The sequence below is a fragment of the Gobio gobio genome (genome assembly GCF_949357685.1).
Source record: "Gobio gobio genome assembly, chromosome: 16".
NCBI classification, from domain to species: domain Eukaryota; kingdom Metazoa; phylum Chordata; class Actinopteri; order Cypriniformes; family Gobionidae; genus Gobio; species Gobio gobio.
In genome coordinates, this window is record NC_137109.1 from 47935418 (window position 1) to 47952593 (window position 17176).

At 38.5% G+C, this 17176-nt stretch overlaps 1 protein-coding gene across 2 annotated transcripts in view; it reads left to right on the forward strand.

The window, feature by feature from the left end:
• Positions 1-17176, forward strand: part of acsl1b (acyl-CoA synthetase long chain family member 1b) — a 57504-nt gene that overhangs the window by 28186 nt on the left and 12142 nt on the right. For both annotated transcript variants that reach the window (XM_079839030.1, XM_079839031.1), the window contains exons 5-12: positions 4167-4268; positions 5464-5563; positions 8853-9028; positions 12651-12683; positions 12796-12847; positions 12950-13023; positions 16564-16641; positions 16730-16864. In XM_079839030.1, coding sequence (XP_079695156.1) covers positions 4167-4268; positions 5464-5563; positions 8853-9028; positions 12651-12683; positions 12796-12847; positions 12950-13023; positions 16564-16641; positions 16730-16864 — 750 coding nt within the window. The remainder of the gene's footprint in view (positions 1-4166; positions 4269-5463; positions 5564-8852; positions 9029-12650; positions 12684-12795; positions 12848-12949; positions 13024-16563; positions 16642-16729; positions 16865-17176) is intronic.

Sequence of the window (17176 nt, forward strand, 5' to 3'; positions counted from 1 at the left end):
CTGGCACGCCCATGCAAACGCTCGAGAGATCATTAACGTTACTTGTGAACGAGTGAACTGGCAGTTTCTCAGTGTTTGGATGTACAAATGAAAATAGAAGTCTTTCTTCAGTTCCTTCTGATCTGTGATCATTGATTTCTGATGTGTAGCTAATTATTTATTATTCGTGCACACGCTGTGGCTTCTCTCTCTCCCGACAGAACGGTGTTTTCGTGTTTTCTATCTTGTGAGTCAGTGTTTTGTACGTCCTCGTCGCGTCTATCTGTTCTAAAATGTGCATACAGTCTTTTCTGTTTAACATCAGCAGTAACATCTTTAGAGATAAACCTCACACACGCCGAAGCTCGGCCTTCAACATCCCCGACCCCCAGTACTGCATCTGGCCCACAGCGGAGGCACCAAACGCGGCGTTAGATTAAGCAGAAGGGGGGTAAGCGTGAGGGTATCCGGCTAGGCTAGCCAGCTTTCCCCACAATAAACTGGATTACATTCGATTACTGCTGTTGTGTCTTTGTTTGCGCTGTGTTACTCAATGCGCATCACTGACGCTATTCATATGATTGGAACATATCTAGAAATAATGCTTTAATCAAACTTACTAACTCGTTCATCTTGCTGTAATGGTACATTGCATGTGTTACAAAGTTGGTAGAATAATGATGAAGAGGACTCGGTGTGACTGGGACTCGTGTTTATTCAGAACTCTCAGATACAAACACAATAAACTCGCGCTGGCAGACAGCGCTCTCATAACTCAGTAGTTACTATAAATAACTTTGTTAGCAATCGCTCCGTCTCCGTGATGTCCTGTTCGCGAACGAATCATTCTTTTGAATCGGTTCTTTTTAGTGAACCGAACCAGTTCACCAAATCGGACTGAATCGTTCTAAACGGTTCGCGTCTCGAGTCAGCGCTGATCCATAATTTACTAACTTTCTGACATGAGTGACAGCCCCTCTGACTAGAAATAAACTAATAACCTGAAGTATATTCTAGTAACTACAACAGTTCACCCTGAACTGAGACATGCTGAGAGAACTGATGAGAAGTGAACACAGGTCCATCTGTCTCTGGCAGACTCGTGCCTGCTCGTGCCTCGTTAAACCACGCCCCCTCCGCTCATTTAAAATGCAAAGATGTCAGCCAATCACAACAGTGGGCGTTTTTCCTGAAGTCTCACAGCAGACACGCCTCTTGAAGCAGGGCAGTCAGCCACAGGGCAAACAGCAGTATAGAAAAAATGCCTTTTATTTCTAAATTATGACATTTTATGATGTAAAAATCATACTAACAATATAAGTACACCTCAGGAAACATTATAAAATAATAGAAAAATGCCATGCCATGGGACCTTTAAGATCGGCCGCTGACGAACATGACGCGGATCTGACGCGCTCTCACGTGCATCTAATTTTTTCACAAGTTCATTTAAGATGTAATTTAACTCATTTAAGACTCCTAATATGAGAATATTCTACAAAACTGGCATTATGGCAAAATTCTCTGTTGTTGTTGTTATTGTTTGTTCAAGAGCGAAAGAGAACTCGATGTGAGCAGGAGACTGGTGTGCGCGTGAATGTGGCTGATCCCTGATCAGTGTCCTGACTACTGAACTAGGGAGCGGATTGAGACGCACCCACACACACAGGACATTGACATACAGCGCGTTCTCTTGTGTCTTGTCGCGCTTGGATTGTTTAAAAGCATTTACATGAATAAGAGCGTGATCATTTAAAGCAGCACTAGGTAGGTTTTGCTCTCGGGGTCCCCCTACAGTTGTGAAACAGTATTGTCCTCTACTACTGTCGTAAACTGTCATTCTACATCAGCGGATGCATCGCATGTGCATTTATTGACATGACAACTATGATAGCCCTGAACACTGCAGGAGTTCACATGCAGGAGTTCTGCTTGCGTCGCGTGTGAAATGTCTTCATCCCAGGTAACGTTACAGTGGCATATGTTTCAGCATGTCATATGAATATAATTTCATGGGTTTTTTTTTTTTTCAAACGCCAAATGATCGCGATGCTCACGTTTACAAGCCAGCGTCATTATAGTAGCCTATGTCTATTGGTTCCCGTTTTACAGAATCTATATGATACTTCAATTCAATGTTTGAGTGGTAAGTAATAACCATATATCGTCAATATTATAATATCAAGCTACCATAGATGAATCTGCAAATTTGAAAAATCGATTTACATTATAGCTTGAGGCAAGACAAAAAAACAAATATCACAGACATGTTAGGTATCCTAAAATATGATTTTGTACATCTTATGTATTTACTTGCAAGAATGTAGCCCCTCCTCCTTCAGCTCACACCAACGAGCAAACGCTGGTCCAATGTTGATCCCATAGACCGTAAAAAAATATGGACGACGCGACTTCATTGACTTCCGCTGACCAAAGTTGAAGCTTTCATAGGCCCGCTCACGGCGCTGACATCTTGGGACCGAGTCTGCGCAGTAGCGATCTCGGGACCGGAGTTGCGCAGTAGAGAACAGGAAGTAGAGGCGCGATTATCAAAAGCCCGCCCACACTCTCGCAGATGCAGAACTAAGAATTATGTTGGTGTGAAATAAACAGTTATGGAAGTGTAGAAATTAAAGCTAAAGCTCCAATCTCCTCCCAAAAATCCAGAAAAAAGTCCGTTAGTGCCTCAATCTCAGCTGTCAATCATGACGTCACACCCCCCGTTTTTATAGCATCAAATAACTCACTAAAACTACATTTATTTAAAAAACGAACACTTGAAATGAAATTATTGTAATAAAAACTGCCTAAAATGACACAAACCATCTTTAGGAAACAATTATTTGAAGTGTAATTAAATTGTTTAGTGTGTCTCGCGCCCATTCAAATACATGGAGAGGCGGGGTTTAGGAGCTATACTGGGACCGGCCACCGGGGGGCGATCGAGGCGCGAAAGCTTCAATTTCTGACTGGAGCACTACAGGCTTGGTTGATCCTCGTCCTGCCTTTAATCCCATCACTTTCTCGTTTCCTCGTTTTGCTTTCCTCCGACAAAACCTTTGCTTTCTTATTTTTCTGTGCTGCTTCGGCCATGACTATAACATTCGGCAAACAAATTATAGTTGGGCTCGCACGTCCGAATTTAAGGAAGTGGGGGTGGAAGTGACGTATATGCCGTAAAGCAGTCGAATTTTGTAGTTCTTTTTTGTTCTCGGGTTACTACCCGAAACCCGAAGTTTAAAAGTCCGATTAAAAACGATACAGACCCCGTCAGGCTATGGCAGACGTGTCATTCAACCTATTGTAAGTCGATGTATCATCACAAGAGGTTTGAAAATATATTATAAAGGTTGAAAAGTTACCTAGTGCTGCTTTAATGTAACGCTAGGCAAAAATGGACATAAAAACAAACGCTACGTTAATTGTGTTAAAATGAAAAAATGAATCGCCCGCGTTAACGTGTTAATTTGCCCAGCGCTGCTTTATTTTGACAAAGAACTGCTACTTTTACATGGTGTAAATTAGAAGATATCACTATTTCACTTAGTAAATTGCTTCTATAGCTATTTTCACTTCGTGTAAATAGCCGCTGCCTTAAGACAAAACATGAGAAACACAGATGCATAAAAAATAACTGCTACTTTACTTTTACTGAGTGAGGAAACATGCATCCATGGTTGTTCTTCTTCTAATTGTAAATGGTTTGCTAGTACTTACGTATTTAAATGCTTACGAGTGCCTCTCTGGCTCATTGTTGAAAGTGTGAAAGCAGCGCTAATCTTAGCGGTGTGATCATGCGCTGCAGAGACGATCCTACAGCGATGGTTTCAATTCTCTGACCATTCAAGTCTTTCCAAATCCGAGGGCTCAAGTCCGAGTCAAGTCATTATTGTCTAAGTCGAGTCGCAAGTCATCCAATTTGGGACTCGAGTTAGATTCCCAGGGTATGCATAAACTGATCAAATGTATACATGCATAAATGCTGATAAATGCATAAATGTATGCATGTTCCAGGGTTGTTATCATTAACTAAAACTACATGAAGTTCTTTGAATTGGAATTGAATTTAAACTTATTTACGGTACTCTTTGATCCTCTGCTTTATTCTCCTCTTTCTTGAGTACAGTGGACTGCATTTAACTAATCGTTTTCTTTGGTTGCATTATTTGTCATTTCCTCTTCCTCAGGTGATTGAGCGAGCGGAGTATTTGGGATCAGCATTTCTACACAAAGGACATTCAAAAAGCGGAGAGCCCTACATCGGCATCTTCTCTCAGAACAGACCAGAGGTCAGAGCTAGGAGATTTGTTACCCAGATGCCCTGAACAAAATGCTGTTGGTTTAAATGAAAAAAAGCAAGTCACTTGGAGGCCTGCTTGAACCAAAAAAATAAATTGTTAATAGTAATACAAAGTAAGACATTAGAATAATCAACCAAAACAAAATATTATGTTATCTGAACAGTATCAGTAAAAGTTGATTTGACTAAAGAAATAACAAATGATTTTTTGTACAGTGGATTTTGACCAGATTTATATCAATGATGTAATTCTTAAATTATAAAAACGAAAAAAGCCAAGTGTACATTTTTTTTTTTTTCAACGACAGACGGAAGTTGAAAAAAAAAAACCAGTTTATTATTTATTGAATTATTAAAACTTTTTTATTTATTTTAAAATAATTTATTATTTAATTTTATTATACATTAATACATATTATATTATTAATAATTAATAGTATATATTATTAATAATAAATAAATATAATGCATATTTTTTTCATTTACTTAAAGCTGCAGTCAGTAACTTTTTTTTGTTTGTTACATATGATACATTTTTGAGCGAGTGCATAACCAGCCAGTGTTAAAACGATCTCTTTACCTCAGCGATTTACAACGGTAAGCTTGTAATAATGTGTTGTAATCTGAGTGAACTTCAAAATTTCGTCACGTCTGTAGTAGTATCACATGTGAGGATGCTGCAGGTAGCGGATCATTTATAGCCTTTTCTCACAATTAAACTTGTCATTTTGATGGGCGATTGTAATCACGCAATCATCAGTGACAGCCACACACACTCCTCAAAACATTAGCCGCACCGATGCACAACCCACGTAAAGATGATCATTCAGCAAATAACTGCAACAGCAGGTTTCAAACACAGATGGCGACAAAGAGGCAAAACTTACAGACTGCAGCTTTAATGAATTATTACTTTTGGTGGTGCTAATGGTGCAAAGAATTACACACTTCACCTTTTAAAGGATAAGAATGAACCTTTAATTTGAGTTTAAATTGAAATGACAATATTCAAAACTCCTGCCGTGAGTTTCTGCTTTAGTTGGGATTCTGCATTTGTGACCAGCAGTTTGCACTGAACACATCTGTGTGTCTTCTTTCCTTCAACACTCTTTGTATGGATTGTGCCGTTTTGCCTGTCGAGATTGTGAATATTTTGTGGCTAATGTCAGAAATCTTTCCCCCAGTGGACGATTTCAGAGCTGGCCTGCTACACATACTCTCTGATATCAGTTCCTCTGTACGACACCCTGGGCACAGAAGCCATAGGCTACATCCTCGACAAAAGTACGTCCAATTCTCATGCAGTTTTATCTTGAAGTGGGGTTTGTTTATTTATTAGTCATTGATTTAGTCACATTGTTTTCTTAAGTGGTGATTTGATAGGTCGAGGATAGGGCTGCACGATTAATCGAAATCGAACCGCAATCGCGATTTGGCTTATGTGCGATTATGAAAGCGCAAAGGCTGCGATTTTTAATGAAATAAATAAATGTCCAGCGTGTCAGTGAAGAGCGGCTCTGTGATCAGTAAACGCTGCTCCGTCTGAAAGCACTGCGAGTTTGAGCAACATGTGTCAAACATCTTCACAAACTAGTAATGCGAAGCATAAACCTGTTGTCCAACCAAATACAACGTTTAATAACAGGTTTTAGCTCACTTCATATCGTCAGTCGAGCTGATGTGGCTTCTTATCACAGAATGTCAATCAGCACTGCTTTATTATTATTAAAATACCCGAGAAGGCTTGAAGAACTCAATAAACCATATCTTGTCGCAGAAGTATTATCTTCATGTTTAATCAGTCAAAGCGTTTCTATCTTCGTTTTATTCAGTATACAGCGCCAGCTTCACATTAGGGATTTCCTGAAAACCAACACTTCTCTGAGGCAAATGTGCCGTTTCTGCTCGAGGGCGCCCTCTGGCCTCCAGTATGAATGAAACTTTTGGGTAGAAAAAAAGAAAAATAAAACTTCTCTCTAAATAAATTTATTAGGGCTGTCAAAAGATTAATCGTGATTAATCGCATCCAAAATAAAAGTTTGTGTTTACATAATATATGTGTGTGTACTCTGTTAATTATTATTTTTATATAAATACACACACATTTATGTATACATTTAAGAAATATTTGCATGTATATACTGTATATACATTTATATAATCTATAATATATATAAATATAAATTGTTTTATATATAAAAATTATATTTTTTTCTTAAATATATACATGCTTGTGTGTGTATTTATATATAAATAATAATTAACAGAGTACACACACATATATTATGTAAACAAACTTTTATTTTGGATGCGATTAATCACGATTAAAGGGTTAGTTCACCCAAAAATGAAAATTCTGTCATTAATTACTCACCCTCATGTCATTCGGCACCCGTCAGACCTCCGTTCATCTTCAGACACAAATGAAGATATTTTAGTGTAAATCTGATGGCTCAGAAAGGCCTCCATTGGCACAATGGCACTTTACACTCTCAAGACCCTTAAAAGGCACTAAAGACGTCGTTACAAAGTCCATCTCACTACAGTGGTTCTACAATAACTTTATGAATCGGCGAGAATAGTTTTTGTGCGCAAAAAACCCTAAATAACGACTTGCATAGTGATGCCGATTTCAAAACACGGCATCATGAAGCTTCGAAGCGTTATGAATCAGTGAGTCTATTCAGCAGTTTGAATCGTCAAATTTCAGCAGTTTGGCGGTTTGACACGCGATCCGAATCACGATTCGGCTCACTGATTCATAACGCTTCGAAGCTTCATGATGCCGTGTTTTGAAATCGTCATCACTATATAAGTCGTTATTTAGGGTTTTTTGCGCACAAAAACTATTCTCGCCGATTCATAAAGTTATTGTAGAACCACTGTAGTGAGATGGACTTTGTAACGACGTCTTTAGTGCCTTTTAAGGGTCTTGAGAGTGAACCGTGCATTGTGCCAATGGAGGCCTTTCAGAGCCATCAGATTTCAACTTAAATATCTTCATTTCTGTTCTGAAGATGAACGGAGGTCTGACGGGTGTCGAATGACATGAGGGTAGACATGTGCCGGTAAACGGTAATACAATATACCGCAATAATGAACATGCACAATATTGTTATCGTGGGCACTTCAAAATACCGTGAATAATTATTTATTACGAATTATTCAGATTTTTAGAATGAATACTTTACCCATCAACCGTTTAAAATGAACAACACATCAAAGAGGAACTGAATACTTTACCCATCAACCGTTTAAAATGAACAACACGTCAAAGAGGAACGCGCACTGATGTAAATAGGCCGTGCATGAGCCGAGCACATGGCGGAATGAGACATGCTGAAGTGCACATTCATTCTCTGACAGCAGAGGGCGCTGACGGAACAGCAGAAATGCAGCCGTTTCCCCAGTAATCACATAACCTAATACATAATACTTAAAGACTTAAGGCTATTCATTTTCAAACTTGCATTTTATATTTTAATCTGGACTAAATGACATGCCCTAGATATTGTTTGAAAATGTTCTGACTGTTGTTCAATCACACACTTTACAAGGCTCCAGTATTTAACATTAGTTCCTTCATTAACAAACTGACAATGAAAAATACTTCTAAAGCATGTATTAATCTTAGTTAAATGTACATTTCAGCATACCTATTGTTCTTTATAATTCTTTTGCACTTTAATCTGTTTTAAATATTTGTTTACTTTATAAATTTTTGTGTATTGCTTTATTGTATTTAAATGTTTGGTTCTTTTGTTATAAGAAAGTGATTTAACCTGTTGTATTATGACAACACTTTTTTTGCAACTTATTTCAATATCGTGATAATACCGTATACCGTGATAAAAGCTTCAGCAATTAATCGCAACATGAAAATTTGATACCGGCACATGCCTACATGAGGGTAAGTAATTAATGACAGAATTTTCATTTTTGGGTGAACTAACCCTTTAATCTTTTGACAGCCCTAAAATGTATATGACAATCCATATGTTTTTCTTCAATGTACAGGAGTTTTAATCCCCACAGTGGATGCATAAGAGGCTCATATTTCATATTAAAGACATAGACTTTAAGAAATTATCACAGATAAAAAGCACAGATTTGTATAATAATAATAGTTTTTTTACAATAAATCCTTAGACCTTTCTAATGATTTTAGTCATAGGCTGTCTGCATACTAACAGGTAACCCATAATTTTTAGTTTTCTGTAAAATATAAATATTATTATACTGTTATATTTATTCTTAAATGCTCTATTTAAATTTTTTAATAATGAATGTTATTGTAATAGTAATATTTCTTATTTTTATTTAGCAATAATAATAATCATAATTATTATTATTATTAGTCACATTAATATATAAACACAAAATGTTATATACACACTTTTCATTAGTAAAAATAAATAAATAATAATAATCGCATTTTCAATAGCAATTTTAACCAGAATAATCGCAATTAGATATTTTCCCCAAATCGTGCAGCCCTAGTCGAGGATCACCAGTTATTCAAAAGAATGAATGTTTGTCTGTTTTACTTCATGCATCTGTGTGTGTTTTGCAGCGTGTATCTCCACAGTCGTATGTGACGTACCCGAGAAGGCCAAACTGCTGTTGGACTGTGTTTCGGGCAAACAGCACTCGCTCAAAACCCTGATCCTCATCGAAGCCTTCGACGCAGATTTGGTGAGCAGAGGACAGCAGTGCGGCATCGACATCATCAGTCTGAAAGACGCAGAGGTGAATAAACCGCAGATTGTCAGCTCAGATCTTTGCATAACCCCACTGAGTGAGATCGATGTGTGTGTGTGTGTTTGCGTCTGCTGGTGTTTGTTTGTCATGCGGTGACCCGGGACGGATCAGCTGTGGTGACTGGGTGACCTGCATTACAGGATGCTCGCCCTCAGAACACAGTGACACTTAAACTGCTATTTATAGAAATTCCTCGAAACAACATAACTTATTTAAAAAAGGGAAGCATGTTGCAACAGCTCGAAAACCATGGGTATTTCGTGGAGCTGTTAAACTAAAGTAACATTTATAGAATAATTATGAACTTTAATCAAACAATATTGGAACATTTCGACATAATTTTTTAAAATCCATTTTTACATTTTAATTCAGATTTAACATTTATTTAAAGTGAGATTTTCACTCTTATGCTTCTTCATTGGGAAGCGCTCATACACATTATAGACATCTACGTTTGAGCAGATCACCTCTGTACCTCTCTTTGGTTTCATATGGATTATCAGAGAATATTTGTTCACATTTCAAGCTTCCTATAGACATATTTCTTATCAGAAACTTTATTTCTGAGGCAATTTTACAAAAGCACAACGTTTTGGTGTTATTGGGTCCATGGGCGTCAGAAGCAAAAAAAAAATGTGGGTGGGTCGTCTCTCAGAACAATTTTACTGGAGTAGATGCTTTTACATTAAAGTCCCTGTAAAGTCAAAAATAAACATGTGTTCTGAGTTTCTCACAGGACAGATAAATGTGTTATTAACCACCCAGCCAAATTTGAATCATTAAAAAATCCGCCAAGCACATAAAATAGCTCATCAAAAACTTGAAAAAATGAGCAGCATTCTCTGCTCTCAAACGCTCGGGGTGTGTCCACTGTCGGCGCCGAAACCGCGTCCACTCACGGGAAAGCTGCCGTAGTACACAAGACAACACTCACTGATCACGACCGTCTATGATCACGACGCACCAGATGTCGGCGGGACGGGAGGACTAAGGCTGGGGCGGGGGATAGTCGGTTCTGCAGCGGATTATCAGTGAATCCCAGTCGTCTCCGGTGAAAGTTTGTAAAACGATCCAGTGTAAAGTCACTGCAGACTCAGAGGCAGGCGTCGGTGGTGATCCTCAGCTCTCCATCAAGATGGCTGTTCACAAAATTAATCCACTTCTTCTTGATCAGTGTTTGTTTTGTAAGCTGTTTTGTAAGTTGTAGGCTATAGTAACTAACAGTACTGACAGTAACTCGCGATCGAGCGGGCAAACTGATGCGAATGTGCTCTAGTTATGATCGTGTTAGGGGAGGAGCCAGGCTCGGTGGCTCCAGTGCGTCATCGAACCACCGTTTTAGCCCCGCCCAGAAAATCCTGAACATAAGCAACGGTGAAAAACTGTTTAACGGTCTAACTTTTGAATTCAGTACTACATAGTTCACAGTCTTTGTAATGTGTTTCAGCAAATACATTTCTAACATTTATAATGTGTTTAGAAACAAATCTCAGAATTGCCTTTACAGGGACTTTAAGTACAAATATACCGCATTGTTTGCTAAACGTCTGGTTGGACAAGACAAAGTTACGGAAATCTGTGTCTTTAAGAGCAGCAATAGTGTAGGGGGAAGACACATGGAGTCAAGTTGACGCAAATCGACCCGAGGTTCGAATCCGCCTTTTGCCGAACTCACTCTACTCCCTTTTCCCATCACAAATCAGATCGGAAGGGCATTTATTTTCTATAAAAATAAAGAAAATATTAGAAAAGTGGAAATAAAGCATCTAACGTGTTTAATAATAAGTGTTTATCGGTTAGGGGTAGGTGAACAGACATGCTGAATTAGAGACGATAAAAGTGAGTGGGTCCAATGTCAATGATCGTAAAAAGTGGGTGGGTCTTGTCCCACAATGGTTCTGAAGCCCATGATTGGGTCCAGAGTCCTGCACGGATCCGGATTTGTAAACCCGCACCGACCCGTACCCGCAGTGCCTAAAACCGCATTCAACCCATTTACCGACAACAGCATTAATTAAAATCCGCACCCGACCCGCTTAAAATAGAACCGACACCCGACACGCACCCGCTATAAAATCAGTTTAGCATATAGACACACTTACAAAATGTTTTATTGCCAGCATACAGAAGTTATTACACGACCATTAACACAAGGACAACTTCAGCCGAAGCTGTCAAACATGGTTATGTGTCCTTATCATCTCTACGAGGCACATTCAGTTCTGTCCCCTTTTGAAAAATACTGTTCGATAGAACTGCGTGTGCTTGGTTTCTTACCACAGTTATCTGCGTGCTTCCTCAGCGATGAAGTTCCACATTTGCGGCTATCCAATATACAATCTTTTCTTCAACTCCTCAGGATCCATCTCGACGAGTGCAGTGCAAGTGCATATGGATTTGAAATTATTGTATCAACTTGAAATCTAGGCACGGCATATTTTTGTAGATGTGTTCCTAAAAATATGCATATATTTTATATATATTTGTTTGCATGTGACTGTTTTAAACCTGTGTTTAGACCCGTGTTTCTCCCTTGTCCGACCCGACCCGCACCCGTATCCGACACAGTTGGGATGTTTTTCACCCGTTTCAGCAATATTCGCGGGTCACCCGCACCCGTGCAGGACTCTGCTGTGGATTCTCACAGAAGAAAGTCTCTCGAAAAATCTCCGCCTGATTCACAAAACGCTCGTACGCATATGAATTTGTTCTTAGCGTCGTTCTGATGTTAGTGAATTTGGAGTATTGTAGATGAGCGGCCGCGTGCACAAGGTTAGTCATTTGCATAAAACATGCCCACACGATCTCCTCCTGGGCTTACCTGGGGAACACATGGCACCAGGTGCACTATGGGAAGAAGGCGTGGCGGCGGAGGCAGTGATGCTTTCGGCAATGTTCTGCTGGGAAACCTTGGATCCTGCCATCCATGTGGATGTTACTTTGACACGTATCACCTACCTAAGCATTGTTGAGACCATGTCCAGCCTTTGGAAACGGTATTCCCTGGTGGCTGTGGCTCTTTCAGCAGATAATGCGCCGCCACAAAGCACAAATGCTTCAGGAATGGTTTGAGGAGCACAACAACGAGTTTGAGGTGTTGAATCGGCCTCCAAATTCCCCAGATCTCAACCCAATCGAGCATCTGTGGGATGTGATGAACAAACAAGTCCAATCCATGGAGGACCCACCTCGCAACTTACACAGATTTAAAGGATCTGCTGCTAACATCTTAGTGCCAGATACCACAGCACACCTTCAGGGGTCTAGTGGAGTCCATGCCTTGATAACGCTATGCCTAAAATAAATTTACTTATTAGCTTTTTATATCAACTTAACCCCAGTGCAGTTAATTTGAGTTAATAAGTAGTTATTTTTTCTGAGTTTTGATGTGCTACTTCAGTTTTTATTTTGTGCTAAGTGAGATGAATGAGCTGTGTGTGTGTGTGTGTGTGTGTGTGTGTGTGTGTGTGTGTGTGTGTGTGTGTGTGTGTGTGTGTTTGATTGCTGTCTGTATCTGTGTCTGTATCTCTTCAGTCTTTACCGCTTCCTCTTTCGTTGAGCTTCCTCCGTCTCCTTCACTTATTTAAATAAGTTTCTCTTCTGCTTACAGAATATCGGCAAGACAAATCACCAGCGTCCTGCGGTTAGTACTGTAGTTTCTTGTTCAGTTATCCAGTCAGTGTATATTGTTTTTGTTCATTTGCTATAATTCTCTATATTAATTGAGTCCCCTATGTACTGTACTGTATTTGTAGCCTCCTCAGCCTGACGACATGGCCATTATTTGTTTTACAAGTGGAACCACAGGTATGACAACGTTTCATACCTTTGATACTTGATTCTGATTGGCCAATTGTAATGAAGCTAAAGTGTATGACCAGCTGTGATTTGAATGCCTGTTTCTCATAGGAAACCCTAAAGGGGCGATGCTCACCCACAAGAACGTAGTGTCTAACTGTGCCGCCTTCATCCACGTCACACAGGTACTGTAAATACTGTCTCAGACACTTCTCACAGCCCTGGAGTCATATGCATTATGTCAAGCATACAGAATGTATGAGAGAATATGTATATTTTAGGTGCTGTGCCTGTGACTAGTCACAAATGTTTCAAAAATCACCTTTTGGCTACAAACTTTGTCCCCAAAATTTATCAGGAAATTCCTAAACTAAAACTAAAGCCATATTACAATGGGTACAAATAAGGTTTCATGAGTTAACAAGGAATAAGAATGAACGATATTTCCGTAACATTTAGTCGAAGTTGATGCACTAAAATAAAAAAAAATGACAAACATAACAAATTGACTAAAACTTTAACTAAAATTGAAATGAGAACAGAACATATGCCCAAAAAAAATACTTGAATATTATTAAAAACTCTCAATTATACTAATATAGTATAGGGGATCGCGGGGCACAACCTAACACGGGGTTAGTTGTAACACACATGGTTTAAGACTTTCCACACATGCCAAGATGACGAAACTAAGTATATTTAATAGTTGCCATATCAACACTATATAGAGAAAAAATTGCGCCAAAATTAAAAAACTTTGGAAGATATCACTGAACATTTATTTGACCATAACAAAAGTTCAATTCTTACTTCTTACTCTTTATTTAAAACTAGACAAATCTGACATTATTGTAATCTTATATCTGTTATCTAACAGCAGAAGACACGAGCTGGGGTTAAATCCCAGTTAGAAATATGATATTATATTCTATACTTTTATGAATTCTTTTGATAAACCATGAGAAAAGGGTGAATAATGACTGAGAGTCAATGTTCAGAAATGATTATTATTATGAACTCTGCTGTATTTAGTGATGTGTTTGTTGTCAAACTCAAATTAGTATATTTTAATTATTAAAAAATGCCATTATTTTATTTGAAAAGGTTAATTGTTTTTATTGGCAAAATATTTTAGTTTGTCTTGTATATTTTTTTGATTATATCAGGTAACATTTTAAGCTGTTATTTGGTCATGGTACATTGAGCCCCACCACATGTTATAATGTACCCCACCTATGGGGCATGTTGTCACATTTCACTTCCATTCTTTCAGGGTAAATCAAGACAAAAGTATACACTGTATTAATGAAACAAAACCACATAATTGTACTAGACGTGTGAAATTAATGTGTGAAAAAATAAATACTCTGAACCCCAAGTGCATTTACACAAACTGAGAAAGTCAAAAAGTGTTAGGTTGTGCCTCGCTCTCCCCTAATAACTACTATCTCAATAACTAGTATCTCAATATGAAATAACAGTTTTTTTGCATTGTATTTTTGTGCATTTCATAAAAAATAATGCTATGTTATGTTACATTGCATATTATTTGTTGAACTGGGTTTTTACTTTTATAATTTAATAATTGATATTACAATTAGGGATGCACCGGTTGTTCGGCAACCAAAATTATTCTGCTGAAAATAGCAAAAATTGCACGTTTGGTGTTCGGATAAGCGAAAAGACCAAATAAATTTAACCAAACAATGCGGTTTTTGATGACACAAAAAAAAATACAGCAACCAGCGCGTGTGAGAGAGGCGCGCACGCTTCTAAATGCAGCAAACATGTTGAAAGTGTGGAAGCATTAAAGTGTCAGAGAAAGAAGCAGAAATGGCCGTTTGCAGACACTGTTCTGCTGAATTGTCTAAGCACCCTCAAATGCAAGCAAGAGCACCCTCAGTTGATACTGTAATAATATATTGGCAAATGCTCCAGTGCATTTTTGTGTCTGTAGAACGTCAAATGTAACCATTTACGTGTTTCTGCAGCGCTGACAGGCTCGCAAACCCTCTCATGAACAAACAAACACAGTGTAGACACGACTCGATGCAAGAGATTTATTGTGCATTGTTAGCAGCTTCATTTGAACTTTATACTTTGTGAGATCGCGATGAACTGACGTCATTTTTCATGTTGCAATGGCCAATTGCACGCTGCAAAGTTTCGGAAGTGACAGTGAAATAGTAACGTGTTAAAGCAATGTAAAGGCAGACTAATGGATTAATAGAAAAAATCTATTAATTCTAAATAATGTTAAATGTCTCCCTGTACACTCACTGCTATGGTGGCGCTGTTGCTTAGCCTATTAATAGAGCACCCTCAGTGATTTGATTTTGATACCTGTAGGCATAATAGGCCAAAGATAAGATGTATGTAACATTTTTGCAGTAAAATATCCAAAAACCACTAGGCTAGTGTTGTATATTTTGTTCAGTTGAGTACTTACAATATCCCAAATGTTTCCAACTATTTTTAAATCGTGAGAAAATTGCTATTTTAACCGATGAACCGGGACGTGTGAGGGAGACGCCTGTCGATGACATCATATCTGTGTTCCCCTCGGTTTCCGGTTTTATTCTGCAGAAACGCTTTACTCTCACTGCAGTGTGAACAAGTGTCATAGCAGCCGCTGAGAGAACACACAGAGTAACGTCATCACATCATACACACACTCACATGTGTCTAATATGATCAACAGAGCTGCGTTACCTCACACTCATGACCGGAGGAGCGGAAATGGCGACTGTGCCATAATAAAAGTCCCGCTGCTCGCGAGGCGTGTGTTCCGCTCTTCTTATTAACAATCGCTCCAGCGGTTCCTCAGCTCCACAACACTCGGTCCTGCTTCTGCTTCAGACTACAGTAACGTTAATAATCTCATCCATCAACATGATTTCTGCCCGAGTCCTGTCCCGATTCTTTCCCACCGGCTGTGAGGTGAAGACCACATCTCCCATGAATCCGTGCTCAAACTTGGCGTCATCAAACTACGCCTTTGTTTTGAATAGGCGACCTCTAGCGGACGGAAAAGTTACATAGTGCAGCTTTAAATCAGTGCTTTGTTTGTGTAATGTCTGCTGGAATGCAAAAAAATGTTCAGTGTTAAATAAATATTTTTAAATTGTAGTTTTGTAATTTATTTATCTTTTAAAAAAAGCAAGACAAAATAGTAAAAAGCTAGTAAAAATTGGCAAAATAAATGGGGGGAAAAAATCTGCTTCGGCCAAGAATTTTAATTTTGGTTAGGGCTGTCAAAAGATTAATCGCGATTAATCGCATCCAAAATAAAAGTTTGTGTTTACATAATATGTGTGTGTACTCTGTTAATTATTATTTATATATAAATACACACACATTCATGTATATGTTTAAGAAATATTTGCATGTATATATATTTATATAATCTAGAATATATATAAATATAAATGTTTTATATATAAAAATATTTTTTTCTTAAATATATACATGCTTGTGTTTGTATTTATATATAAATAATAATTAACAGAGTACACACACATATATATTATGTAAACACAAACTTTTATTTTGGATGCGATTAATCTTTTGACAGCCCTAATTTTGGTGCATCCCTAATTATAATTAAATGTATAATTCAAATCTTGTATTTGCAAGAACCGAGAAGTGACTGGAGCTGTGATATGTTTCGGATAAAGCGTCAGCTGATCGGCTTGTTCACTTTAGTTTTGACCTCTGTCTTGCAGTCCTCGTGCCCGCTCACCCCTCAGGACACACACATCTCCTACCTGCCCCTGGCACACATGTTCGAGAGAGTCGTACAGGTATTCACAGGCCGCTTCTCTTTTATTCAAGCTTTGTTTTCGATTTAAAAAAGGGTGCATTGCTTGTGACACGCTGCTGTTTCCACAGGGTGTGATTATGGTGCACGGCGGACGCATCGGATACTTCCAGGGTGACATTCGGTTTTTGATGGACGACCTCACGACCTTGAAGCCCACCGTATTCCCTGTGGTTCCTCGTCTGCTGAACCGCATGTTTGACAAGGTGAGCACCCTAACCTAACCCTAACCCTAACCCTACAGATGCAGTCCTAGAGATCAGAGACTAGATTAAACTAGAAACTGGAAAGTCATTTTTTACATATTTTTATTAATTTTCAATATTTTCTGGCCAGAAGTATGACCCACCTGCGTAAAGGGGGGAAAATGGCTGCTTTGTCAAATACCTTTTAAAATGCATGCTTTTCAGCAAATGCTGTTCCACACAAACTCCATCTCTGCAAGTGTGTGCTGGAAACGCAACACACACCAACCATCTTCCCACAGTTGTAATGAGAATAATTTATAAATGTTTTAT